The 21,843-nt window shown below is 53.5% G+C and overlaps 1 protein-coding gene across 1 annotated transcript in view; it reads left to right on the top strand.

Moving 5' to 3' along the window:
* Positions 1–763: 763 nt before the first annotated feature.
* The window catches only part of ATP1A4 (ATPase Na+/K+ transporting subunit alpha 4), a 28,803-nt gene continuing 7,723 nt past the window's right edge, over positions 764–21,843 (top strand). Inside the window, exons 1-17 of the mRNA XM_034667296.1 lie at positions 764–1,251; positions 1,414–1,473; positions 3,018–3,221; positions 3,747–3,860; positions 5,668–5,802; positions 6,064–6,181; positions 8,914–9,182; positions 10,657–10,855; positions 11,062–11,171; positions 11,338–11,472; positions 14,565–14,754; positions 14,892–15,064; positions 18,949–19,085; positions 19,482–19,633; positions 19,715–19,882; positions 21,187–21,341; positions 21,500–21,623. Coding sequence (XP_034523187.1) covers positions 1,099–1,251; positions 1,414–1,473; positions 3,018–3,221; positions 3,747–3,860; positions 5,668–5,802; positions 6,064–6,181; positions 8,914–9,182; positions 10,657–10,855; positions 11,062–11,171; positions 11,338–11,472; positions 14,565–14,754; positions 14,892–15,064; positions 18,949–19,085; positions 19,482–19,633; positions 19,715–19,882; positions 21,187–21,341; positions 21,500–21,623 — 2,596 coding nt within the window. The 5' untranslated portion in view covers positions 764–1,098. The remainder of the gene's footprint in view (positions 1,252–1,413; positions 1,474–3,017; positions 3,222–3,746; positions 3,861–5,667; positions 5,803–6,063; positions 6,182–8,913; positions 9,183–10,656; positions 10,856–11,061; positions 11,172–11,337; positions 11,473–14,564; positions 14,755–14,891; positions 15,065–18,948; positions 19,086–19,481; positions 19,634–19,714; positions 19,883–21,186; positions 21,342–21,499; positions 21,624–21,843) is intronic.

Genomic DNA, 21,843 nt, shown 5'->3' with positions numbered 1-21,843 from the left:
AATTGATAGAAATAGCTGCTTCGGAGATCCTTTTTGGAAGGTGGTATTTACACATAAAACATAAATAAAATTTACATTATCAAAGCACTTACCAAGATGTCAAAGAAGAACAGAAGAGGAAAATATGTTCTATTAAAGTGAGGACATACAGTGCTGTCATGTGGAAAAGCGTAGTTTATTCTAAGAAGAGCCTCGCATTAAGCCACAAATGAAACTAATAAGAGCTAATTGAAGCTATTTCTTGAGCACATCCTACATGTATCAGCCATGTGCTTTCCACAGAGCACCTCAATGTAATCCTTACTTTTGCCACCTTAGGTAGACGGTATCCCCCTTCCAGACGAGGAAGGAGGGACCCAGAGAGGTTAGGTAACTTGCTCAAAGCCACACAGCTGGGAAGCAGAGGAGCCAGGATTCAAACCCAGGACTGATTCGAATGCCCGAGATCTGCCCTGTTCGGCTAGAATCTCCCAAAACTAAAAGCCGGAGGTCAAGGGTGGCGGAGAAGCGGACCTCGGTAAGAGCACGCTCCCACACAGGGCCTGCTGTATCTTTTCAACAGCGGCCAAGGGTCTGTGAGCCCCGGAAGCTGACGGGACCCAGCTGGGACCCGGGTCCAGTCTGGCCCTCACGCTGACGTTCTCCCTGTGGCAGACCCCGCTCCTGTCATCCTCAAGTGCACAGACGGGGCTTCTGGACTCTGGGCCAGAACTGTCCTGAGGCCTTTGTGACCACAGACCTGGCGGTTGCCGCGGCGCCCACAGGGCCTGGCCCAGGGGCCTCATCGCCTCGACCCACGTGCTTGGTGCCCTCGGCATCTGCACCTCCTCACCGAGGCCCGGGGCTGCCCCTACCGTGTCCCCGGCCCGGGCCGCCCGCCTCCTGCTCGGCCTCTCCCTCCCTGGAGCCCACGTCCGGCCTCCGCTCTGCCCTGGCAGTGCTCCCCCTGTCTTCCCCCTCCTCGCTCCCCTGGCCCTTCCCGTCCCCACCGCCTGACTCCTCGGTCCCTCACTTGTCTCTGCGCCCCCCCACTCCTTCTCCTGGCTCTCGGCTTCCTTCCCACGAGCTGAGCTGGGTCAGCCACATCTAGGGAGGACAATGGGGCGCGGGGGGAAGAAGGGGACCGTGACCCCTCACGAGCAGAACCCAAGCACTAGACCTAAAAGGGGGTTTAAAACGGGGAAGAGAAGAAAAATGAAGAAGAAAAAGAAGAAGACTGAATTGGAGGAGCTGAAGAAGGAAGTGGTCCTGGTGAGAACCCCCCAGCCGCTCTCCTCAGCCCGCAGCCTGTCCCCTCCCCCGCTGAGAGCACCCCCCAGGCCAGGTCCATCTCTCTGCCCCACGTGCTCCGCCCCCTCCCCTGGAAATGGCCCGGGTCATCACCGTCCCCCAACGACGCCACTGTCCCCTCAGGATGACCACAAATTAACCTTGGAAGAGCTGAGCGCCAAGTACTCCGTGGACCTGACGATGGTGAGCAAAGGAAACCCCTGAGGGCGCGGAGGGTCTCCTTCCCACTGGGAGCCCCCACCCCCACCCCCGGGGGGGCAGCAGTGGAGCTGGAAGTGGGGGTCCTAACTTCCAGGTCAATGTTGTTACCCTTCCCTCCCCCAGCCAATTCCCCCCCCCCCCCCCCCCCCCCNTTGGGAAAGCCCAGCATGGTAATGCCCCAAGAGTTCAGGGTCAGATGAGAGAAAGGAGAATGGGGTAGGGCAGCACTCCTCCAACCCTTGTCCCCGGGGCCCCGCTCTGCTTTCATAAGTTCTCAGGATCCTAAAGACCTTTTGCTTATGTGAGTTACATCTATCCATAGCTAACATCTTCAACATTAAAACTCAGAAAATTAAAAAATACTTCCTAAAAAATACTTCCTTCATTTAAAAACAAGAGTAAATCCGTTATATATTAGTATAAATAATATTTGCATGACAGATAACTGTTTTCCCAAATAAAAAATTCAGTGGCATTTGACATTTTTGCAACCCTCTTTAATGTCTAGCTTTTTAACAGAAGACAGCTGGATTCCTGTATATTTTCAGTATTAAATCTGTTGCGATATGTGTCATGTAGCCTTTGGAAAATTCCACCATACACGCAAGAGCAAGAACGGAAAAAGGCGAACCACGACTTAGCACTATTGTGAAAGTCGTCTGACCTTGTGGATCTCCTGAAGGGGTCTCAGCACCCCGTGGGCCCCCCAGACCACACTTTGAGAACCACTGGTTTAACCGTAAAACCATATACTCTATTACCCTTAGTGCTGCTGCTACTGTTACCGCTAATACGAGGACCACAAATAAAAACTTAAAAGCCCTCAAAATGTAAGTTCTTAGTTCTAGAATTTCTTCACTGTCAGGGCTTCATCTGGTAACCAGGGAGGCATGTAAGGGGCTTGTCCCGTTTTCATTCAAGTTGTACGTTTTTCAGGGGAAGCTGGGCGTGGCCGGTGGGGATGAAGGGGAGTTTGTCTTATTATCCTCTGGTGGGTTCTCCTCTTAGTTTCAGTTAGAAAGGCACACAAGCGTATGGCCAGGCCCCAGGGGGGATCAAAGCCTTCACGTGTTTGGCTGGCATTGTTTCCCCACGTCTAAGTTAAAGAGACGAAGTGTGAATGTCCGTATGTTATTGACATAAGGTACTGCACCCCATCATCGCATTAGCCTTGCACATTATATCATGAACAGGCGACAGTTACCTCCCACTAGCGTTGGCACTCCCTAAGGGTAGGGACCGTTCCCACTCATTCTGCTGTCCTATCACAGAACCAGCCCAAGATAGGTGTTCAAAAGTTTCATGAATCAGTCCACCAACTAAAAACCCTCCCTATATAAATGTGCTAAATAAAGGAGATTGATCTGTCCTGCAAATTCTAGGAAGAACTTCCAGGGTGATCTACAGAGAGCTTCGTTGGTCTCCAGACCCCCCCCCCCGGGGGCTGTGAATGGCACCTCTGAGGTTTGCTATAGCTGCTTCTTGGTTCACGGCTCTCTGTCCTTCCCTGTTTCCTCTCCACACAGGGCCTTAGCCCCGGAGGGGCACAGGAAATCTTGAAACGAGATGGACCCAATACACTTACCCCACCCCCCACCACTTCAAAATGGGCCAAATTCTGTAAGCAGCTGTTCGGTGGCTTCTCCATCTTACTATGGATCGGTGCCATTCTCTGCTTCTTGGCCTACGGCATCCAGTTACATTACAAGGAGGAGTCTACCAAAGATAACGTGAGTCCGCTCAGCTGCTAACTGGCCAGCCCCGTCCCGGCTTGGCCCTGACGCTCTTCCTCTCAGCAGCCTTGCACTCCCGAAGGCCTCTGGCCCAAATCCCTAGTACTCCCAGGATTTTCTAAGGGAGGCCTTGGTCCCTCCTGGTCTCCCTAGCCTTTTACCTATCAAGCTACTGATTCACCTCCCTGAGAGCCAAGGTTTCACTCAGGAACTTGCTCTCCTTTGATTATCTTCCTGACTGATCATCAAACACTCGGCAGCCCTTTCTCTTTGCCAGAATTTTCATCTCTTGATCTCCTTCCTCCCGGGCTCCCTCCCTGGCTCTCGGCCCCCAGCCCATGAAGAGCCTTCCTGGGTGCTTGCTGGATCCTGCTGGCCCTCACCAAACCTCAGGGCTCCGAGGGAGGCACCCTGCCTCGGACTCTCCCTCAGCCCCTGGTTGTTACCCTTGCAAGCTGATTTTCTGAGGATGAAGAGGGAGGAAAAGACCTCCTGATGCGCTCTTTGTCTCCCTGCCCCCAGCTGTACCTGGGCATCGTACTAGCTGTCGTGGTCATCGTCACCGGCTGCTTCTCCTACTACCAGGAGGCCAAGAGCTCCAAGATCATGGAGTCTTTCAAAAACATGGTGCCTCAGGTAGGGTTGGCGTGGAGGATCTAGTGAGAGAAGTGTAGAATGTGGCCAAACACACAATATTTGAGTCCCTGGAAAATTACACCCTACAACGCGTGAACTGAGAGCTGGTGACGAGGATGAGGGTCCTTCAGATTTTACCGTGTCAGCCTTCAAAGTACCCTGAGAAAGACACAGCATCACCTGTGAAGCAGTCTGGTCTAGAATGCATAATCTGAATAATGAGCAGGATCCGAAGCCCCAGATGAGAACATTCTCGTAAAAGCGGGGGAGGTACAAAGGAGGTTGGAGAGGCTGGATTCTTCAAATGTCGATGGCCTTAAAGACAAAGAACAGGGGCACCTGGGCGGCTCAGTCAGTTAGGCGTCCAACCCTTGATTTCAGCTCAGGTCACGATCTCAGGATGGTGAGATAGAGCCCCGCCTTGGGCTCCGCACTGGGGGTGGAGTCTGCTTGGGATTCTGTCTCTCCCTCTCCCTCTGCACGCCCCCCCACCTCGTGCAAGCTCTCTCTCTCCAAAAAAAAATGAAAAAGAACAGCTGTGAGAATGTTCCAGATTACAGGGGGCTAAAGGAGCATGACAATTAAATGCCGTTCCTAACTGGAACTAAATCCTGTGCCTAAGGAGAAAATAATGTGGCAAAGGACATACAGGGTCCTGACAAGGCTGGAACACAGACAGCAGATGACGGTACGGTATCGAAGTGAAATCAAGTGAAATCGACAACCGCGTCGTGGGTATTTAACATACTAATTCTGGGGACGGGCACCCTGGAGTACCCAGGATAGAAGAGCGTGATGTATGTAACTACCCTCAGATGGTGCAGGTCACGAAGTGCCCGCATACATACATACCTGCCGACAGTGACCAAATGGCAAAGCAAACGGGTACGGTGTCAACAGGCGAATCCGGGTAAAGGCTGTACAGGTGTTCTTGGTAAAATTTTTATGCTTGCCACTTTTCAGAAAGTTGAGATTATTTTCTAATAAGCTATGTTTAAGCATCTGGAAATAATATGACAACAAAAGAGGTTTCTAGGCACAGAGCTGGAAACTTGGAAAGGACGGGCGCCGGAATTTCCCGACGGCACCGTCATGTTCTAGTGTCATGGCCCAGGATCTTTTCCCTTTGGTGTCAGTGTAAATTACTTCTTCCCTTGGGTGAGAGTTCAGGCAGGGGATGATGCTTTGGTGAAAGGAAGTAGGAGTTTGGAGACCATTCATTAGCTCTTGCTGCCTAACAAGCCGCCCCAAACTTAGTGGCTCAAAACAGCAAACACAGCGGTTCCCACACTTCTGTGGCAGGGCTGTTCTGATCTGGACTGAGCTCAGGGGTGCTGGACGGTCTCAGATGACCTCATCCCCATGTCTGGGGATGGCTGAGATGGCTGTGACAGCTGGAGCCTTTCTCCTTCTGACCTCTCTTCCTCCAGGAGGCTCCCTCAGGCTGGCTCAATACAGTGGCAGAGGGGTTCCCAGTGACAACAGGGCAAGCCCCCACTTTTTAAGCCTCTGTTTGCATTATGCTTCTAATGTCTTATGAGCCAAAGCAAGCCGTGTAGCCCAGCCTAAGTGTGGGGATGGGGAGACAGACCCCCATCTCTTAGAGTGTCATCAGAGTCATGCTGCAAAGGACAGGGATGGTAAGAATTTGCAATCTGCCGAAGAGACCTGCAAGGGTGATGTGGTGAGCGACAGCACAAGGAAGGGCATCAGAAGGAAGGAGACCAGGGACGGGAGTGTATAGGCCAGAAGCGGATATGGGAGAAGCAGAAAGCTTTGGAAATGACCCTGCACTATCTTCCCACAGCAAGCTCTGGTGATTCGAGGCGGAGAGAAGATGCAGATCAAAGTGGAGGAGGTGGTGGTGGGAGATCTGGTCGAAGTGAAGGGCGGAGACCGAATCCCGGCGGACCTCCGGCTCATCTCCTCACAAGGATGTAAGGTGGGGGACGCGGGAAGCTGCGTGAGGGGGCCAAGCACCGTCTTAGGCTGGCCTTACATAGTGAGCTGGACTCAGAGAAAGAAAGCATGATCTTATTATTCAGAACCTCAAGAAGGTGCGAATTTGGGGCTGGAGACAACAGGTGCTGGTGTGTATTTGTCTCTGTGATGATGATGTTGGTGGCAGGTAAAGATGTGTATCTTTATAAAGGAATCTTTCTTCCCATGCTCACATTACGACCCATCTTCCCTCCCATCCCAGGTGGACAACTCATCCTTGACAGGAGAGTCTGAGCCCCAATTCCGCTCCCCTGAGTTCACCCATGAGAGCCCTCTGGAGACCCGCAACATCTGCTTCTTCTCCACCAACTGTGTGGAAGGTGAGCACCGCATCATAAATAGCCTAGTTTCAAAAGCAGAGATTGAAACAAAGATTTCAAGAACTCTCTATCTTCGAAAGGTAGTTAGGTAGGTAACAGCTGGCAGTCTAGGTCTTTCATCGTTCATGAGCTGTGTGACCTCTGGTGAAAGGTCAAAGCCAGCATTTCCACTTTTGGTGGAACGGGCTCGGGCTCATGTCAACCTTCTCCCTTAAGGAGGCCTGCAGGACTCTCTGCAGCGCACATGGAAGCCGTCACTCGTGCTTTAGAATCAATGTTTGGGTATCTAAGAAACAGCTGGTTTTTTTTAATTGAACGCCTCGTATGAGCCAAGTGTTACAGATGTGTCTGACTCTTGCGACACTACACAACACACATTAGCTCTGTTTTGTGAAAAGCTCAGAGAAATGAAATGCAGTATCCAAGGGCACAGGTCAGTAGGAGAGAAGAGACTCGAGGATTCTAGTGTGGGTCCGTCTCCCAAAGCCTGTGTTCTTTCCGCAGACCTTTATCTGGAATAAAGCTTGCCAATGACTTCTCCGGTCAAAAAGTTATTTATCTGAAAAATATTTTTAAAAGATAAGAGTAATAATAAAGATGAAAAAGAATCCAACCAGAAAATAAGATATATATTGAAACATTTTTTAAAAATTTTAATTGGACAGAAGGATCCAGGTTAGCAAGCTTTAGGAAATAGTTTTGCTCACATTGGTCCTTCCCAAGTAGGTTTTTGGTCAGCAAAGTATACGATTCAAATAAGGGGGGGAAGTGGGTTGGGGGACCCCATCCGAGAAACAAGGGTCTGGTGGGGATGGAGGAGGCCTTTGGACCAAAGGGACACAAGTTGGCCAAGGGGGCGGAGCTAGGTTGAAGGAGCTCTTGACCCTTGAACTGAGGAAAGTCCATGCACTTTGCACATGAGGAACATACCTTTAACCTTTATCCCAGACCCTTGCCTCCCTACTTTCATGGCCGTGGCCCTGACGGGGCTGCGGGTACGGGCACCTGTCTTTGGGTTCTCACGCATTCCATGGGGCCTGGGCTGTCTTCCTGGTGATGTGCAGGAGTACGGAGGCGTCGGTCTGGCCTGGGCTAGGGGAGGCTTGCCCATGGGCTTGACCTTCTCCAGGCTGACATCAACCCATCCTGTCCCCAGACGCATGGGATTCATTGCTAGGTCTTGCCTCTCTACACAGGGGCAAACCCATGAAGGAGTAAAAAGGGAGAACTAGACCAAACCCTGGCATAAAATAGGTACTGGTAGTGCCGTACTCCTCCCCGGCCCCAAACCCCAAAGCCTCTCAGCACCTCTCGGTTACTATAGCGTCTTCGACAAGGCTCAGAGAACGCCTCCGGTGGGCAGCCGTCCGGCGGGCAGCCGCTGGGGAGCCCATCTGCGGAGGGCCTCGTACCGGAGCCACTCTTCCCCAGAACACCATCCGGGCGGGACCCCCGCTCTCAGACTCCCTAAGCCGAAGGCCACCCTGGAAATGGAGCAGCCGCTCTGCGAACAGTGTCTGGGGGGGCCGCCGGAGTAGAGTCGCCCCTACCCAGTCCCACGCGTGATTCTGTATCATCCTTCTTAAGACCCTAAATCCATCTAGATGAAGAAAAGAAAGAAACCAACACACGCGTGCCTACTATGCGCCCAGTCCTGCTCTAGACTTTTCGAGGGGCCTTTCCTGCTCACAGCTTCCTCGATGCTTCCATCCCGTCTTAGAGCCAAGGCAGCCTGAGGGCCAGCGTGCACGGAGCTGCCCCGGGGCGAACAGAGGCCCCTTGGAAAGCTGAACCTTCAGCAGGAGTCCTTCTGATTCTAAAATGATATTTCTAGAATATGGTGCTTTTCTGGGTGATTCTGACTTGACTTGGAAGGGTAGGAATTGCAGCCATTACGGGAAAGCAGGAGAAGTTGTTTGGAGCCAAGAACCTTGTCAGGCCCCTCATTCCAAGCCACGTAGGTGAGTGGCCGCATCCCCCGTGTGGAAAGCCGACCACGCCGGCCAAGTCCCACTCCCGACTCTGGGGGCAGCGTGGGCAGAGCGAGAGGCACGGAGCCCAGCTGTCATGGCTTCTGCTCCCCGGCAGGGGTCAGGCTGGCTCCAGTCCTCCGAGCAGGGAGGGGCTCTGGCCAGAGCAGAGCGCGGGTCCCCAGCCTCCATACCATCCCCGTCAGGGCAGGATAACACTTCCTTGTTTGGGGTGGGGGGGTGCTCCAGTCATTTGCAGGATGTGTAGCTGCACCCCTGCCCTCTCCCCGCAGATGCCAGGAGCAGCCCTCCCACCCGCGGTGACAACCGAGCTGCCTCCAGACATTGCCCAACGTCTCCTGGGGGCAAACTGCCACCCACGGAGAACCCTGGGGTGGGGACAACCAGATGTTGGGAGGGAGGACACTTGCAGAAGGGCGATCCCTATTCCTGGGGATCTAGAAACTATTCGGCTGCTGAGGGCAACATAAGAAACACACAGGCAATAGGAGACGTCTAGACAAGTGTAATGCAAACCTTGACAGGGGAGGTGGTGAGGCCGTACAAGAGAACGGTGCCATCCTCGGGGGTTCCGCAGGCGAGGAGAACCTTATCGTATAAATCAAATACGAGGAGCAGAGAACACAAGAGCCTCTCGGGGGGTCCCAACTGTCCGCCTTGCTTGTGACCCTTGGCGGTGTGCTCCTCGCAGGAACCAAGGCCAGCAGCGCGCCCCCCTCAGACCGCCCCATTGCTCCACAGGAACAGCTCGGGGCGTTGTGATAGCTACCGGAGACTCCACGGTGATGGGCCGCATCGCCTCTCTGACGTCAGGCTTGGTGGCGGGCAAGACCCCCATCGCTGCGGAGATCGAGCACTTCATCCATCTGATCACAGCGGTGGCTGTCTCCCTCGGGGTCTCTTTCTTCGGGCTCTCGCTGATCTTGGGCTACGGCTGGCTGGAGGCTGTCATTTTTCTCATTGGCATCATTGTGGCCAATGTGCCTGAGGGGCTGCTGGCCACTGTCACCGTGAGTAGCCAAGGGGGAGGGTGGTCTCTGGGCAGACACCGCACCCAGGGGATGAAATCATTAGTATCTCTTCTGCTGTTGAGTCTCTCCAGTGCGGCGGACTCCTGATGTGTGTGCGGGTGTCAGCCGCTCGGGTCCCACAGGGCCTTGACTTCCTCCACTCATGTTTTCTGGTGCCTTCTCTTTCTTCTGCGTGACTTGCGATGCGGGAAGCATTAGATTCTAAGTCACCAGCAGTGAGTTCCAGTCTGGGCTGTACGTGCGGGTGAACTTGGCCAAATCACTGAACGTCTTCAGGTGGCAATTTAATTAATCATCGTTTCTAGAGGAAGATTAATCCAGAATTATAGAATCTGCTTGGAAAGGACTTCAAAGCCCATAAAAATACAAACTTCCCACCAATGCCAAACATCACACTCCGTAGATGATGATTATTTCTAGTCCTGGGAAGCCCGCCCCTTTTGGTCTCGGCTCATTTCACTGCCGGGCTGCTCTAGCTGGATTTCATTGTCTTGAGCAGAAACATGGTTTCCTGCTTGGTCCCAGTTTTCCCATTTGGAGATACACAAAACAAGGCATTTTTCTCTCTCTCCTACAAACTACACTTTTGATTGATGGTAGCCATCATGTCTGCCCAGACTCTCTGGTGGGAGGTGAAATCATCCCCTTTCCTCTAGCTGTTCTTCACAGGACATGGTCTTCAGACCCCTTGGCTTGCTGATCACCTGTTGGGGGTTTGCTCAGTTTATCAACATGCTTCTTAAAATAGAAAGGAGAATAATACTCAGGGAGTGGCTCGTTAGCACAAAACCCTCAGCACTAGTGATAATATGTAAATGAGTCATAACCCCACGATTAGAATTCTGTGTTAATATAACCATAGCCTAAGAACTGATTAGTTTTTAAAACAACCCTGCCACACACCTGACTTTCATTGAACTTATGGTCCACATGATTCATGCCAACAAAAATGCCCCGGTTTAAGTGATCGCTCAAGTCCTTTCCAATGTTGCACTATTCCTTCTCAACTTCATGATTCTCCTGTTTTCTTCTTTTTTTTCTAACTATTGGTACAAGCCCCCCCCACACACACACCACAATAAAAGGTTAGCTATCGACGTGATCCCTGGGAAGGCTGGACTTGAGAGAGAGGTGTGGCCTGAACTTGACTGGAAAGGGGCTGCTGAGTGGAAAAGATGAAAGGACCCTGGGGGAGCAGAATATTCCAGGGGATAAGGTCATCCGCTATATTCCCCTGATGAAGGAAGATGCGCTTTTCCCGAAGCTCGGCCATAATGCACGCACATAATCGCTCTCCTGATCTCCTTTCCCACGGCCGCAGGCGGAAATGAAAAGGAAAGAAGTACCAAAAATTATAATAGCGATACAAACGATCAGATTTCCAGAACACAAAGTGGTGTGAGCAGCCGACCTCTTCGTCTCCAGTAACTGTCGGCCCTCTTCACGGCCTTAGGTGTGTCTGACCCTGACGGCCAAGCGCATGGCCCGGAAGAACTGCCTGGTGAAGAATCTGGAGGCGGTCGAGACGCTGGGCTCCACCTCCACCATCTGCTCGGACAAGACGGGCACCCTCACCCAGAACCGCATGACCGTCGCGCACATGTGGTTCGACAAGACCATATACAAGGCCGACACCAGCGAAGAGCAGACTGGTGACTCTAGTGGCATGGGTGGGCCGGGGGAGGGGGCTGGGGGTGGCACCTGGACCGAGGGGGCGCTGACACAGAAGACAGCTGGGCCCTGAGTACAGACAAGGGTTGTCTCTGTCAAGTGCCGGGGGCCAGAGCAGGATGCGAGGATGTCCCTGCTTTAAGCTCCCCGCCCCCATCCTGCTCACGAGCCCCTTCTTCCTCCCCAGGGAAGACGTTTGCCAAAGGCTCTCCTACCTGGTTCATGCTGGCCCGAATCGCCGGCCTCTGCAACCGAGCCGTCTTCAAGGCTCGCCAGGAGACCCTTCCCATTGCTAAGGTATTGGGCCTGCGGGGTGGACGATGCCTCGGTGTCCGGGGCATGCCCCGCCCTCTCCCCAGAAGTCTCTATCCTGGCGCTCAGGGATTGCCCCCGGGTCCTCCCATTGCACCCCTTGCCCTGTGCCACACCCCTCGGGCTCACCACACTAACCTCATCCCGGCAGCGGGCAACAACAGGGGATGCTTCCGAGTCAGCCCTCCTCAAGTTCATCGAGCAGTCGTACAGCTCTGTGAAGGAGATGAGAGAGAGAAACCCCAAGGTGGCAGAGATCCCCTTTAATTCCACCAACAAGTACCAGGTACAGAACGCACAAGGGTAGAAGGGTGGAGGTGGGCTCGTGGTTTGGGGAAATGGGAGCTCTGCCTTCGCCCTCAGCTTCCCCTCTGAACAGCAGAAGAGAGACGGCGGCTACCCAGTCTCCTCCTTAAGAGGAAGGCTCACCTCACGAGAAAGTGCCCGGCAGGGAAAGGGAGAAGCAGGTGGCAAAGGAAGAGGCCTTGGGTCCTAAGTGGAGCGTGAGGCTCTGTCACTTGTGGAGAGAGCAGGTGGGAAGTGTCCTGTAGGTAGGACAGGCTGGTTGGTGACAGTCACGGGGCCTCGGAGGCATCTCTGGGGCTCCTGCAAGGCTTGCCACTGCAGAATAAGGCTGTGTTTGCAAGGCACCCCCCGAAGAGCCTGATTGCATTCCTCGCCCCGTGATTCTAGCAGCTGCCATCAGGTAGGGGCGGGGCCGGGGCCCCAGCACATTTGTGAAGTTTTTCGTCGCTCAGGAGCATTTTGACTGCTACCCAGGGAGGCATGACACGGGAGGGAGATGCGCGGGCTGGGGAGCAGTGGCGGGGCACTAACCCCGAGGTGCAGGAGACAGACGGCCAAGCCAGGGGGACCCTCCCACGTGAGGTCCCACACACCTTGAAGACGGGGTTGTGGGGGGACCCGGGGCCACGACTGGAGCACCACAGGGTTGGGCCCTACAGGACAGTCATGGTTTGCTCAGGGGAGGGGAATTCTCCAAGTTCACGGGCTACCATGAAGGTCAGACGTTCAGGTGTGGGTGACAGAGAAGAAACGAGAGTCCCTAAAGTCAGTACTGTCTTCCTGTCTTAGAAACCACAGAACAGAGCTCACTTCGGCAACATGGGTGCTAACATCAGAACAATACAGAGGAGTTCTGCAAGGCCAGTGCATGGGCAAACTCATCTAATGTTATACTTGAAAGTTGCTAAGAGAGTCGATCCCCCAAATTTTCCTCACAAGGGAAAAAAATATAACTAAAAAGAATAATAAAATAACGACAGCTATATGGAGTTTTGAGTTTTAAAAACCCAATTGCCTATCTTTTCACATTGAACACTGAGCGAGTAAGAGTTAAAGAAATAGATCCAGAGTTTTTTGTCTCCACTGGCTTTCAGTCCGTGTAATAGGATAGGTCTCCTAAACCCAAACTGCAAACTCATTTCTGCTTTTTTCTGACGTTCAGTGGCCTCACAGCCCAGACAAGAATTCTGTGCTTGGCAGGGCCAGATTAAAGCCTATGACTGCAAAGAAGTAGATACTTCTTCCTTTGTGTGATTTAAAATAAAAGCAAAATATATCCATGACATTTGTTGGGATGTCCAATAAAATAGCAACTTTCCCCAAAATGACTAGGTTAGTGCGTTTTCTGAGGATCACGTGCAAAGGACATGATCTTTGCACCCCCACCGGGTGAGCTCGGCCAGCCGGGCGCCGCCCCCGGGGGGGCTCTGCCCGGCTCTGCGAGGCCACGCCAGCCCTCTGTCACCTGCAGGCTAAGTCTCTTCCTCTCTCTCAGATTGAAACGAAAGAAAGGGTCTCTGTTCTGATATTCCCAGATTTCTCCCACGGGGCTCGATCCCAGGACCCTGGGAGCATGACCTGAGCGGAAGACAGACACTTAACAGACTGAGCCACCCAGGTGCCCCCTCCCACCTTTTTATCTGTAATTTTCTATCAAGATATGACTTTTTGGGGACCATGTTACTGACTTATAAGTAGGTCTTACTGCCACCTCTGATAATCTCCAGTAAATAGGGAACAAATACGTATTAAGCACTCAGGAAATGAAGCTTTTTAAACCTCTTACAGCTTTCTGCTTAAACAAGTGAAGGTTTTTCCTCTTAACCGCTTAGGCATATTTTGAATATAACTGAGAGTTCTAGGAAGTATTTGAAGGTTTCTAATGGGACGGTTTTAACAGCACTTTACACGCAGGCTTTCCACCTTGGTTGTCCTGTGGGCAGTGTGGTCTGGCCCCTTCGACACCTGCTCCTTTCAAGGTGCTGGTCTGGGGACAGGCTTCTTACGGGCAAGTTCCCGGCTCGGAAGATGTACTCCATCATAGTTCCCGCTCACAGATCAGAGATCAAGGGAAAATGCAAAACCGAAACGCATCTCATTCCTCTCTCCTCCTGGCGTGTGGTCTCCTCAGATTCACAGTGAATCTGGGCTTGCCTGCCCCCAGCACACCTCACTGCCCACTGGACCCCACCCCCACCCGCGGCTAGCCCCTGGGACTTCTCCTGCTGTTGGGAGAGTGGCAAAGGGATTACAACGACTAACCTATTTCTGGATGTGCTTTGTGGTTTTCAAAGTACTTTTTTACAAATAATCTGACCCTCAAACGGCATGGTGTGAACCGCGTGGGTCCACTTAAGCGCCGGCGTTTTTCGATGAACACGGTACAGCTCCGTCACAGTGGATTTTCTCTTTCTTACAATTTTCTTCACATTTTCTTTTCTCGAGCTCACTTTACTGTAAGAATACAGCATTTAATACATACAACATACATAATATGTGTTAGTTGACTGTTGATGTTACTGGTAAGGTTTTGGGTCAATAGCAAACTAATATTTGTAGTTAGGTTTGGGGGGATTTTTGACAGTCTTGTGTCCCATAAAAACCCAGTGAAGTCAGCAACACAGAATCTTTTGCACTGTATCAAGGGAACTAAGGTTTTGAGAGGTTCAGTGGATTGACCTGAGGTCACAAAGCATTCCCGCTGGGGGGTCACAGGCCTATGGCTCCTACATTCTCTTCCCTGTCTACCCTGTTGCCTCTGCCAGGCCCACACTTCTGCTTTCCAGGCAGAGAGGAAGCAGAGAAAGTGAGAGGCTAGCTTGTGCCCTCAGAGATTGCTGTGCAAATAACACAGGGGCTGGGGTCCCTGGACAGGAGGAGGCACGGGCTAGACCCAGAGTCAGATTTGACTGGAGGGAGGGGGCTGCACTGGGGTAAGGGGACAGAGGAAATGGGAGGGGGATAGGAAACCGGTTGCCTGTTGTGTTACCCTCAAAAACCTTTCCCCTGTTTTTCTGCCCCAACCCTTGCTCCCTCGTCCTGCTGCAAGGATTCTTCCTCTCTCCTCCCCAGATGTCCATCCACCTGCAGGACAACAGCTCCCAGACCCACGTACTGATGATGAAGGGGGCCCCAGAGAGGATCCTAGAGTTTTGCTCGACTTACCTTCTGAAGGGGGTGGAGTATCCCATGGATGATGAGATGAGGAAAGCCTTCCAGAATGCCTACATGGAACTGGGAGGCCTGGGGGAACGCGTGCTAGGTGAGGGGCTGCAGAAGAAACCCGGGAAGAATGACATCCAAATGATTATTTGTGGGGTGAAATATCGAAAATGTTGGGGTGAGCGAGACAGGGACGTAGGCTGATGAGTGACGACTGATACCTCTGTCTCTCCCCAGGATTCTGCTTCCTGAATCTGCCTGGCACTTTCTCCAAGGGATTCGAGTTTAATACAGATGAAATCAATTTTCCCATGGATAACCTTTGCTTTGTGGGGCTCATCTCCATGATTGACCCTCCCCGAGCTGCAGTCCCTGACGCTGTGGGCAAATGTCGTAGTGCAGGGATCAAGGTAAACTCCTGACCGTATCCCGGAAGCCCCCGACCCGTCACAACCTGGGGCAACAGTAGAGAGCCTTGCCTAGAGTAGGTTCTTATAATCTTGGTTTAATCGATGTCTGTTTCCTCGAGCTGATGATTTTTAGTCTTAAGAGACACCCTAATAGGAAATAGTAAGTTTCTTCTGTAGTTAGAATCCTGTTTTGTGTTGAACATTAGAATCACCAGGGCCCGCCCCCCGCAGGCTCAGTCATTAGAGCATGCGACTTTTGATCTTGCGGTTGTGAGTTCAAGCCCCAGGCTGGGTGTAGAGAGTGCTTAAACAAACAAACAAAACCAACAAACTTAAAAAAATCTGATGCCTGGGCCACACCCCAGACCCAATAAATTGGAAACTCTGAGGACAGGGTACAGGCATCTGCTCTCCGCAAACTTTTTTTTTAAAGATTTTTATTTATTGATTATTCATTTGAGAGAGAGCACACAAGCAGGGAGAGCGACAGAGGGAAAGAGAGAAGCAGACGCCCTGCTGAGCAGGGAGCCGAGGCAGGGCTCGATCCCAGGACGCTGAGATCATGACCTGAGCCCAAGGCAGATGCTTTACTGAGTGAGCCACCCAGGCACCTGCTCTCTTAAAACTTTCTTAGAGATTTCACTAAGCAGGTCCGTTTGAGAACCAGTGTCCTAGGGCTGTGTATGTGACCCTCTAGGGGTTTTGTTCGGAACGCAAAATCTTGATTCTGCAGGTCTAAGACACCCTGGGCTTCTGCATTCGTAACAAGCTCCCAGGTGATGCTGTTGTGGCCGGTCTGCAGACCAAGGGCTAGAGGATGTCAGGGAAAGGTGCTGCTGGGACGGGGCCAGGGCCTGGTGGGGATGACAGAGAGGCTGAGCCACGGAGAGCTGGGCCCTCGATGCCCCTGCTCGGGAAGAACAGCTGCACAGGAGTAAAAGCTAGAAACTGAAATGAATCGGTCCAAGAGTGAAACACCGCCACAGAACACACGCCGGCAGTGGGAACTCCTCCTTGGCTGGGGGGACTCAGACTTCATGGAATTCCTAGTTCTGAGACGTTTTGTGCCCTGCTTCCAGGTCAAATTCTAAGACTCACCTCCATCCTCACAGGTCAGAGATTGACACCTTTTCTGCTCATACGTGATATTCCGGATCCCAGACTCGCGGGAGAGCGGGTTGGAGGGCGGGGGGCGCTGGAGGTATTTAGGGAGAACCAGATGCTGTCGGAGCCGGCTTTGTCTTTGACCTCGACTGTGAGCAGTTTGTCCGGGGGCAGCTGGGCCATGCCAAGTTCGATGATTGGTCGCTGGAGTGAGAACTACGGGGCGGATGGAGGAACCATTTCGAGTGAGGTCCCCGATGACCACAGGCTGTCTGGGCGGTGGGTTCTCTGAAGCAGCAGCTTGACCGCAGCTCAGCCGCTCAGTATCGCCCCTGTCTCGACCTCCCCCGGCTCTCTAAGCTCTCACACAGCAGCGTGGGAGACAGCTGGAGAAGGGCCCATCCGAGCTGCCTGAGCCTCGAGGTGGCTGTTGGAATGGGGACTCATACTGGGGATGTGAAATGCATCTCATCTGGGGATTTGTGGGGCCCTTACAGCACCAAGGAGGGAGTTACCTTGGCCCCTGAGGGGGGAGGGGGCCTAACGCCTCGAAGGTTGATTTAGCCTGGGTGTAGTCACTGCCTGAGGCAGGTGAATCCGAGGCCAGGCCGGCAGCTGGAGCGGAAGGCCCTGGGGCTTTCTGGGCCAGTCCCTGCTCTGGGCACAGGCTTACAGTTCGCATTTTCGTTTCTCACTTCTTCTGGACCCGAAGCTAGCAGAACTTTGGCAGACTCGGTGAGAAATCCTGAATCAGCTCCCTTTCCCTCTAGGGGAGTGTAAGACATATACATGATGCCATCCTTTCAATAGAACAAATGTAAGAGACATATGGCGGGTTGTCGCATAGGGTGGACTATCCAGGGCCAATTCCAAAATGGCCTTGATGCAGAGCTGCTAGAAGGGATCGGAGACCCCTGGGGTCTCTGGGCAGCAAAGTGCTTACAAGGAGATGATCGCAGGGCTGGTACTTCCCAGGTAGAGCCATGAGCTCGGGCCTTTGGAACAAATGTAGTTGAAAAAATAAATAAAAGTACCCCATTGTATTTGCCTCTCACTGAGGCTCTCGACACCATGAAGGTCTTGGGGCCTCACCGTGAACCTGGACGCCTCCAAGAACAGCAGTCAGGCCACAACAGTTGTGTCACCAACACCGGACTCCGTCTCTCAGATGGGCCCGAAGCGGGGAGAGAAGGGATGAGGGAACAACAGGGCAGCTCGCAAGACTACGTGGGAACATCAGAGGCACGGTCAGCACCCACAAGTCGGGAATGAAACCCCTTCAGTCCCTGATGAATCCCAGAAACCCTGAGATGTCCTTCACCTCCTAGGGAGCCATTCTCCACAGCACTGCACGTCTGTTGTGCACGTGCGCCTCGGTGCGCTGCAGAATTGCGTCCTGGGAGCTCAGTCTTGGGGAGACCGACTTTGTGTTTTTATTTCTGCAGCCTGGCCTGGAGGTGGGACTGCTGGAAACTACTACAGAACGGCCCCTTTGAGCAGTCAGACAGGGAAGGTGCTCGGTGGGGGGGGGGGGCAGGTATCAGGATGACAGCGCACGTGCCCTCCAGGTCCCCTGTCACCACAGATGAGCCCTTGGGAGGCTGTCAGGGTGCGGCGAGCCTGAAGGGCATCCCGCAGGGCTCGGTCTGCGGTCTGCGTCACATCTGGAACATTGTAAGCTCGTGTGCAGTTCCCTCCCAGACCCTCACCGGTTAGCCCACGCCCCACGAGGCGGCGTTGGTGAGATCCAGACACTCGCAGTCCGCAGTGTGGGTACGGTGACCTGTCCTGCGTTTCTGGTGGCCACACAGACTTCCACGTCACCACCTCCCTCCAGGAAGTCGGGCTTGGAGTCACGCTGCTCTGGGTCCGACACAAGGAGGCGGGCTCTGGGAAGAACTCCCTTACAGGCTTGTTTCCATGCTCTGAAAGCAAACAGACGGACTTTCCAGGACCTTCCAGACAGTTCAGTCACAGCCTCACAGCTGCCTTTCCCTCCATCGGAGCTGGGAAAGCTGTGCGCCCGGAGGGCCCTCAGGAGCCAGGCCGGGATTCTCAAGAGACAGTCATTCTTTCATTCCTTCATCTGATGGCTCTTTGTGGAATGACAGCTATGTGCTAGGCTTTGCGCAAGAGTGAAGCTTCACAGAGAGACCGGACATGGCCCATTCTTGCAGAGCGCTCCGTCCGGTGGACAGAAACAAGCCCTCCCCATACGGGGCAGGAGGAGTGCTGACAGACAGAAGGAACAGAATGCTAGGACAGCCTGGATCCAGGCATCTGACCTTCGAGGAGCCAGGGGAACAGGGCTAGGGCTGGTACAGGTCACCTGCAAAAGGGCTGGAACCAGGGGAGGCCACAGGGAGCGAGAGGAAGAGTGAGGGTCAGAACACACCTGGGCCTAGAGTGTAGTTTGGTAGGCGGGTGAATTATTCCAGACGTCCCTTGGTTACCATTTGTTCTATGTGTAGGTGTTTGTCTTTTGAGCTTAAAGAAACAGAATAGCTTCTGGAACAATTCAGTGAAATTCTGAATATAGTAATATGCCCAAATCCCCAGTTTATGCCTGGGAAAACTAGAACCCAAACTTCTATGTGTTATGGGCTGGTGGGCCCGAACCAGTCCTGGGGGTGAAGCCGCCATAGCGGAAGTCCTTGGGGATGGGCTGCAAACAGCCCGTGGAATGAAGGCAGTGATCCATTAGGTTCTGGAGAAAAGGCAAAGGGTCCGGGATCCCTCCGAAGGTGATTCTGCTTGCCTTCCTTCCCCTCCCGACCCAGGTGATCATGGTGACCGGGGACCATCCCATCACAGCCAAGGCCATCGCCAAAGGTGTGGGCATTATATCAGAAGGCAACGAGACGGCAGAGGACATGGCTGCGCGGCTCCAGGTCCCTATCAGCCAGATCAACACCAGGTGGGGCCCCTAAAGAACTCAGATCTGCCGTGTTTCCCTTCCATCCTCAGCCGCCCCACCCCGACCCAACTCGCTACAGTTTCCGGAAGCTCCCGTAGTAGGTAGGATGTGTAGGGTTTACTTACTGCAAAGTAAAACATAATAGGGAAATGACCAAGGGACTATGTCAGTGAGTTTTCAGAGGAAGTGGATGGAAGGACACAGAGCAAAGGGAGGAGCGGGTGGGACGCGGGGAGGGGTGCAGGGTGTCCGTCCGGAACGGTGGGTGGCTGGGGACCAGCGAGGAGGCCGGGCGAAAAGCAGAAACAGGAGGTTACGGCGGAGGCTGGACAGAGGTACCGGGGCCTCTCGTGAATTCTGAGCACTCTGCGATGGCTTTTGAAATCCTTCGCTCAGGGAGGCCAAGGTGTGCGTGGTGCATGGTTCAGACCTGAAGGACATGACGTCGGAGCAGCTGGATGAGATCCTGAAGAACCACACGGAGATCGTGTTCGCGCGGACGTCCCCGCAGCAGAAGCTCATCATTGTGGAGGGCTGCCAGAGGCAGGGTGAGTGGGCGCATGGGGCCGGGCAGGCGGACCGGGCCTGGACGGGCTTCCTGCTCCGCTCTGGCTGTGTCTTCGTCCAGGGGGCCGTCGTGGCGGTGACCGGGGACGGCGTGAATGACTCCCCCGCACTGAAGAAGGCCGACATTGGCATCGCCATGGGCATCTCGGGCTCCGACGTGTCGAAGCAGGCGGCCGACATGATCCTCCTGGACGACAACTTCGCCTCCATCGTCACAGGCGTGGAGGAGGGTGAGGGGGCAGGGTGCCCGTCAACTCAGGTGACAGTGAGGCGGGAGTGGGCGCACGTGGCACTCGTTCCCTTTGCCCATCATTCCACCTCTGTGATCCTGTACAGACCAGGAACAATCCGTGTAAGACGAAAGTCTGTGGCGTAGACTCGGCCGTACTGGGCACATCACTGCCAGGAGCCCTTTGGTATGAGGTTGGAGGCAAGTGCAGATTTGTGAAGGAGACGGGGACTCTGGTCTCGCACAGTATCCTCGGTGCCCTCACGCACATGCCAGCGGGTCTGCAGCAGGCTCCAAGATGTAGCCGTTCCCTGGGACGACTCCCTACGCCACAGTCTCGAGGGTCCGAAGGGGCCCAGGTTGCCCAATGATGCTGATACAGTGCGATCAGCTGGAGGCTGACGTAGGAACCAACTGCGTGGGCCTAATCCATCAGCCTCTTTCCCAGAGACTTCTGACAACTGCACCCACCAGGGAGCAGGAGAGCCCCAGAATCCTGCTTCCCGGGCTCCCTGCTTTCTGCCTGCGCCATCCTACTGAAACCTATGACAAACCACCTGAGAATAATAGTTACACCGTTTTACTGAGACCGAGTATGATCCTGACACTTGGCTCAGTATTTGGTATCCATTCGATTCAATACATTTTTTGAGCACCCACTACGTACCAGGCTCTTTTCTAGATGCTGGGATGCAGCTGTGGAAACTAAAAACTCACAAATCCCTGACCTCACGCCCCTTAATTTCTAGTGGAGCAAGACAGACAGTGAAGTAAATTGCATAGTATACTACAAGGAGAGAAGAGCAATGAGGCTGGGGTTACGGTTTGTGAAAGGGTTGTCAGGGAAGGACTCAAGCCATCTTGCAAGGCAGGAGGGATAAGGCTCGGGGAAGTGAGAGGGGCCCAAGGTCACAAGCTGTTGCGGCAGAAAATGGGATTGGAACCCAAGTCCGGACTCTTTCCACTTCAGCCTTAAACTTCTAATGGCTTTTATGTTGGCATTCTCAAGCATCTCTAAGTATCAGCCCAGCCCAGGCCTGTTTCATTCTCAGGGATCAGGTGCTATTAGCCCCACTGAATCTGAGAACAAGGAACACGCAGACATGGTGAGCTAAGAAAGCGAGGCTCTAAGGAAGAGTCACGTGATTGGGGAACAAAGCTGGGAACAAGGACTGGGTCCAGGTCTCGGACCTCCGGACCCTTCCATGGGCTGTGATGTGGCTTTGTAGCGTTCTCTGTCCAGGAGCTGGTGTGCGGGTGGTGTCCTCTCTGTGCTTCTCACAGAAGGGTGGCCTTCCTCCCCAGGCCGCCTCATCTTTGATAACCTGAAGAAATCCATCGCGTACACCCTGACCAGCAACATCCCCGAGATCACCCCCTTCCTGCTTTTCATCATCCTCAGCATCCCCCTGCCTCTGGGCACCATAGCCATCCTCTGCATCGACCTGGGCACGGACATGGTGAGGCCTGAGCTGGGACCCAGCTCTCAGAGCTGCTGCGAGAGGGACCTGGCCCCAGGAAAAGTCTGTGTTCAGGGGGAGGGACAGAGCTCGCTTGAGTTACTTCTGTGTTTCCTTCTGAACTTTGTGTCCTTGTCACCCCCACCCTCCATCCTCAGGTCCCGGCCATCTCCTTGGCCTATGAGTCAGCTGAAAGTGACATCATGAAGAGAGCCCCACGCAATCCAAAGAGTGATAACCTGGTGAACCACCGTCTCATCGGCATGGCCTACGGACAGATTGGTGCGGCCCTCCGAGGCGTGGGGGCTGGGGTCATGGGGAGTGGTTGCACCTGCCGGGCCATTGGAGTCCGCTCCATTTCCAAGTCAGGGAGCTATTTTCATGACAACAAACTGTGTGCTAGGCCCCAGGAACGCAGAGAGCCCCTGATATCTGATCTGCCCTCGACTCAAGAGTCCAGCCGAGAAGGACCAAACATACAGAAAACGATAGCATCTTTCCA

This window comes from Ailuropoda melanoleuca, chromosome 8 (genome assembly GCF_002007445.2).
Source record: "Ailuropoda melanoleuca isolate Jingjing chromosome 8, ASM200744v2, whole genome shotgun sequence".
Taxonomy (NCBI): Eukaryota; Metazoa; Chordata; class Mammalia; order Carnivora; family Ursidae; genus Ailuropoda; species Ailuropoda melanoleuca.
Note: the sequence above shows the minus strand (reverse complement) of the source record. Positions and strands in the feature narration are given on the sequence as shown.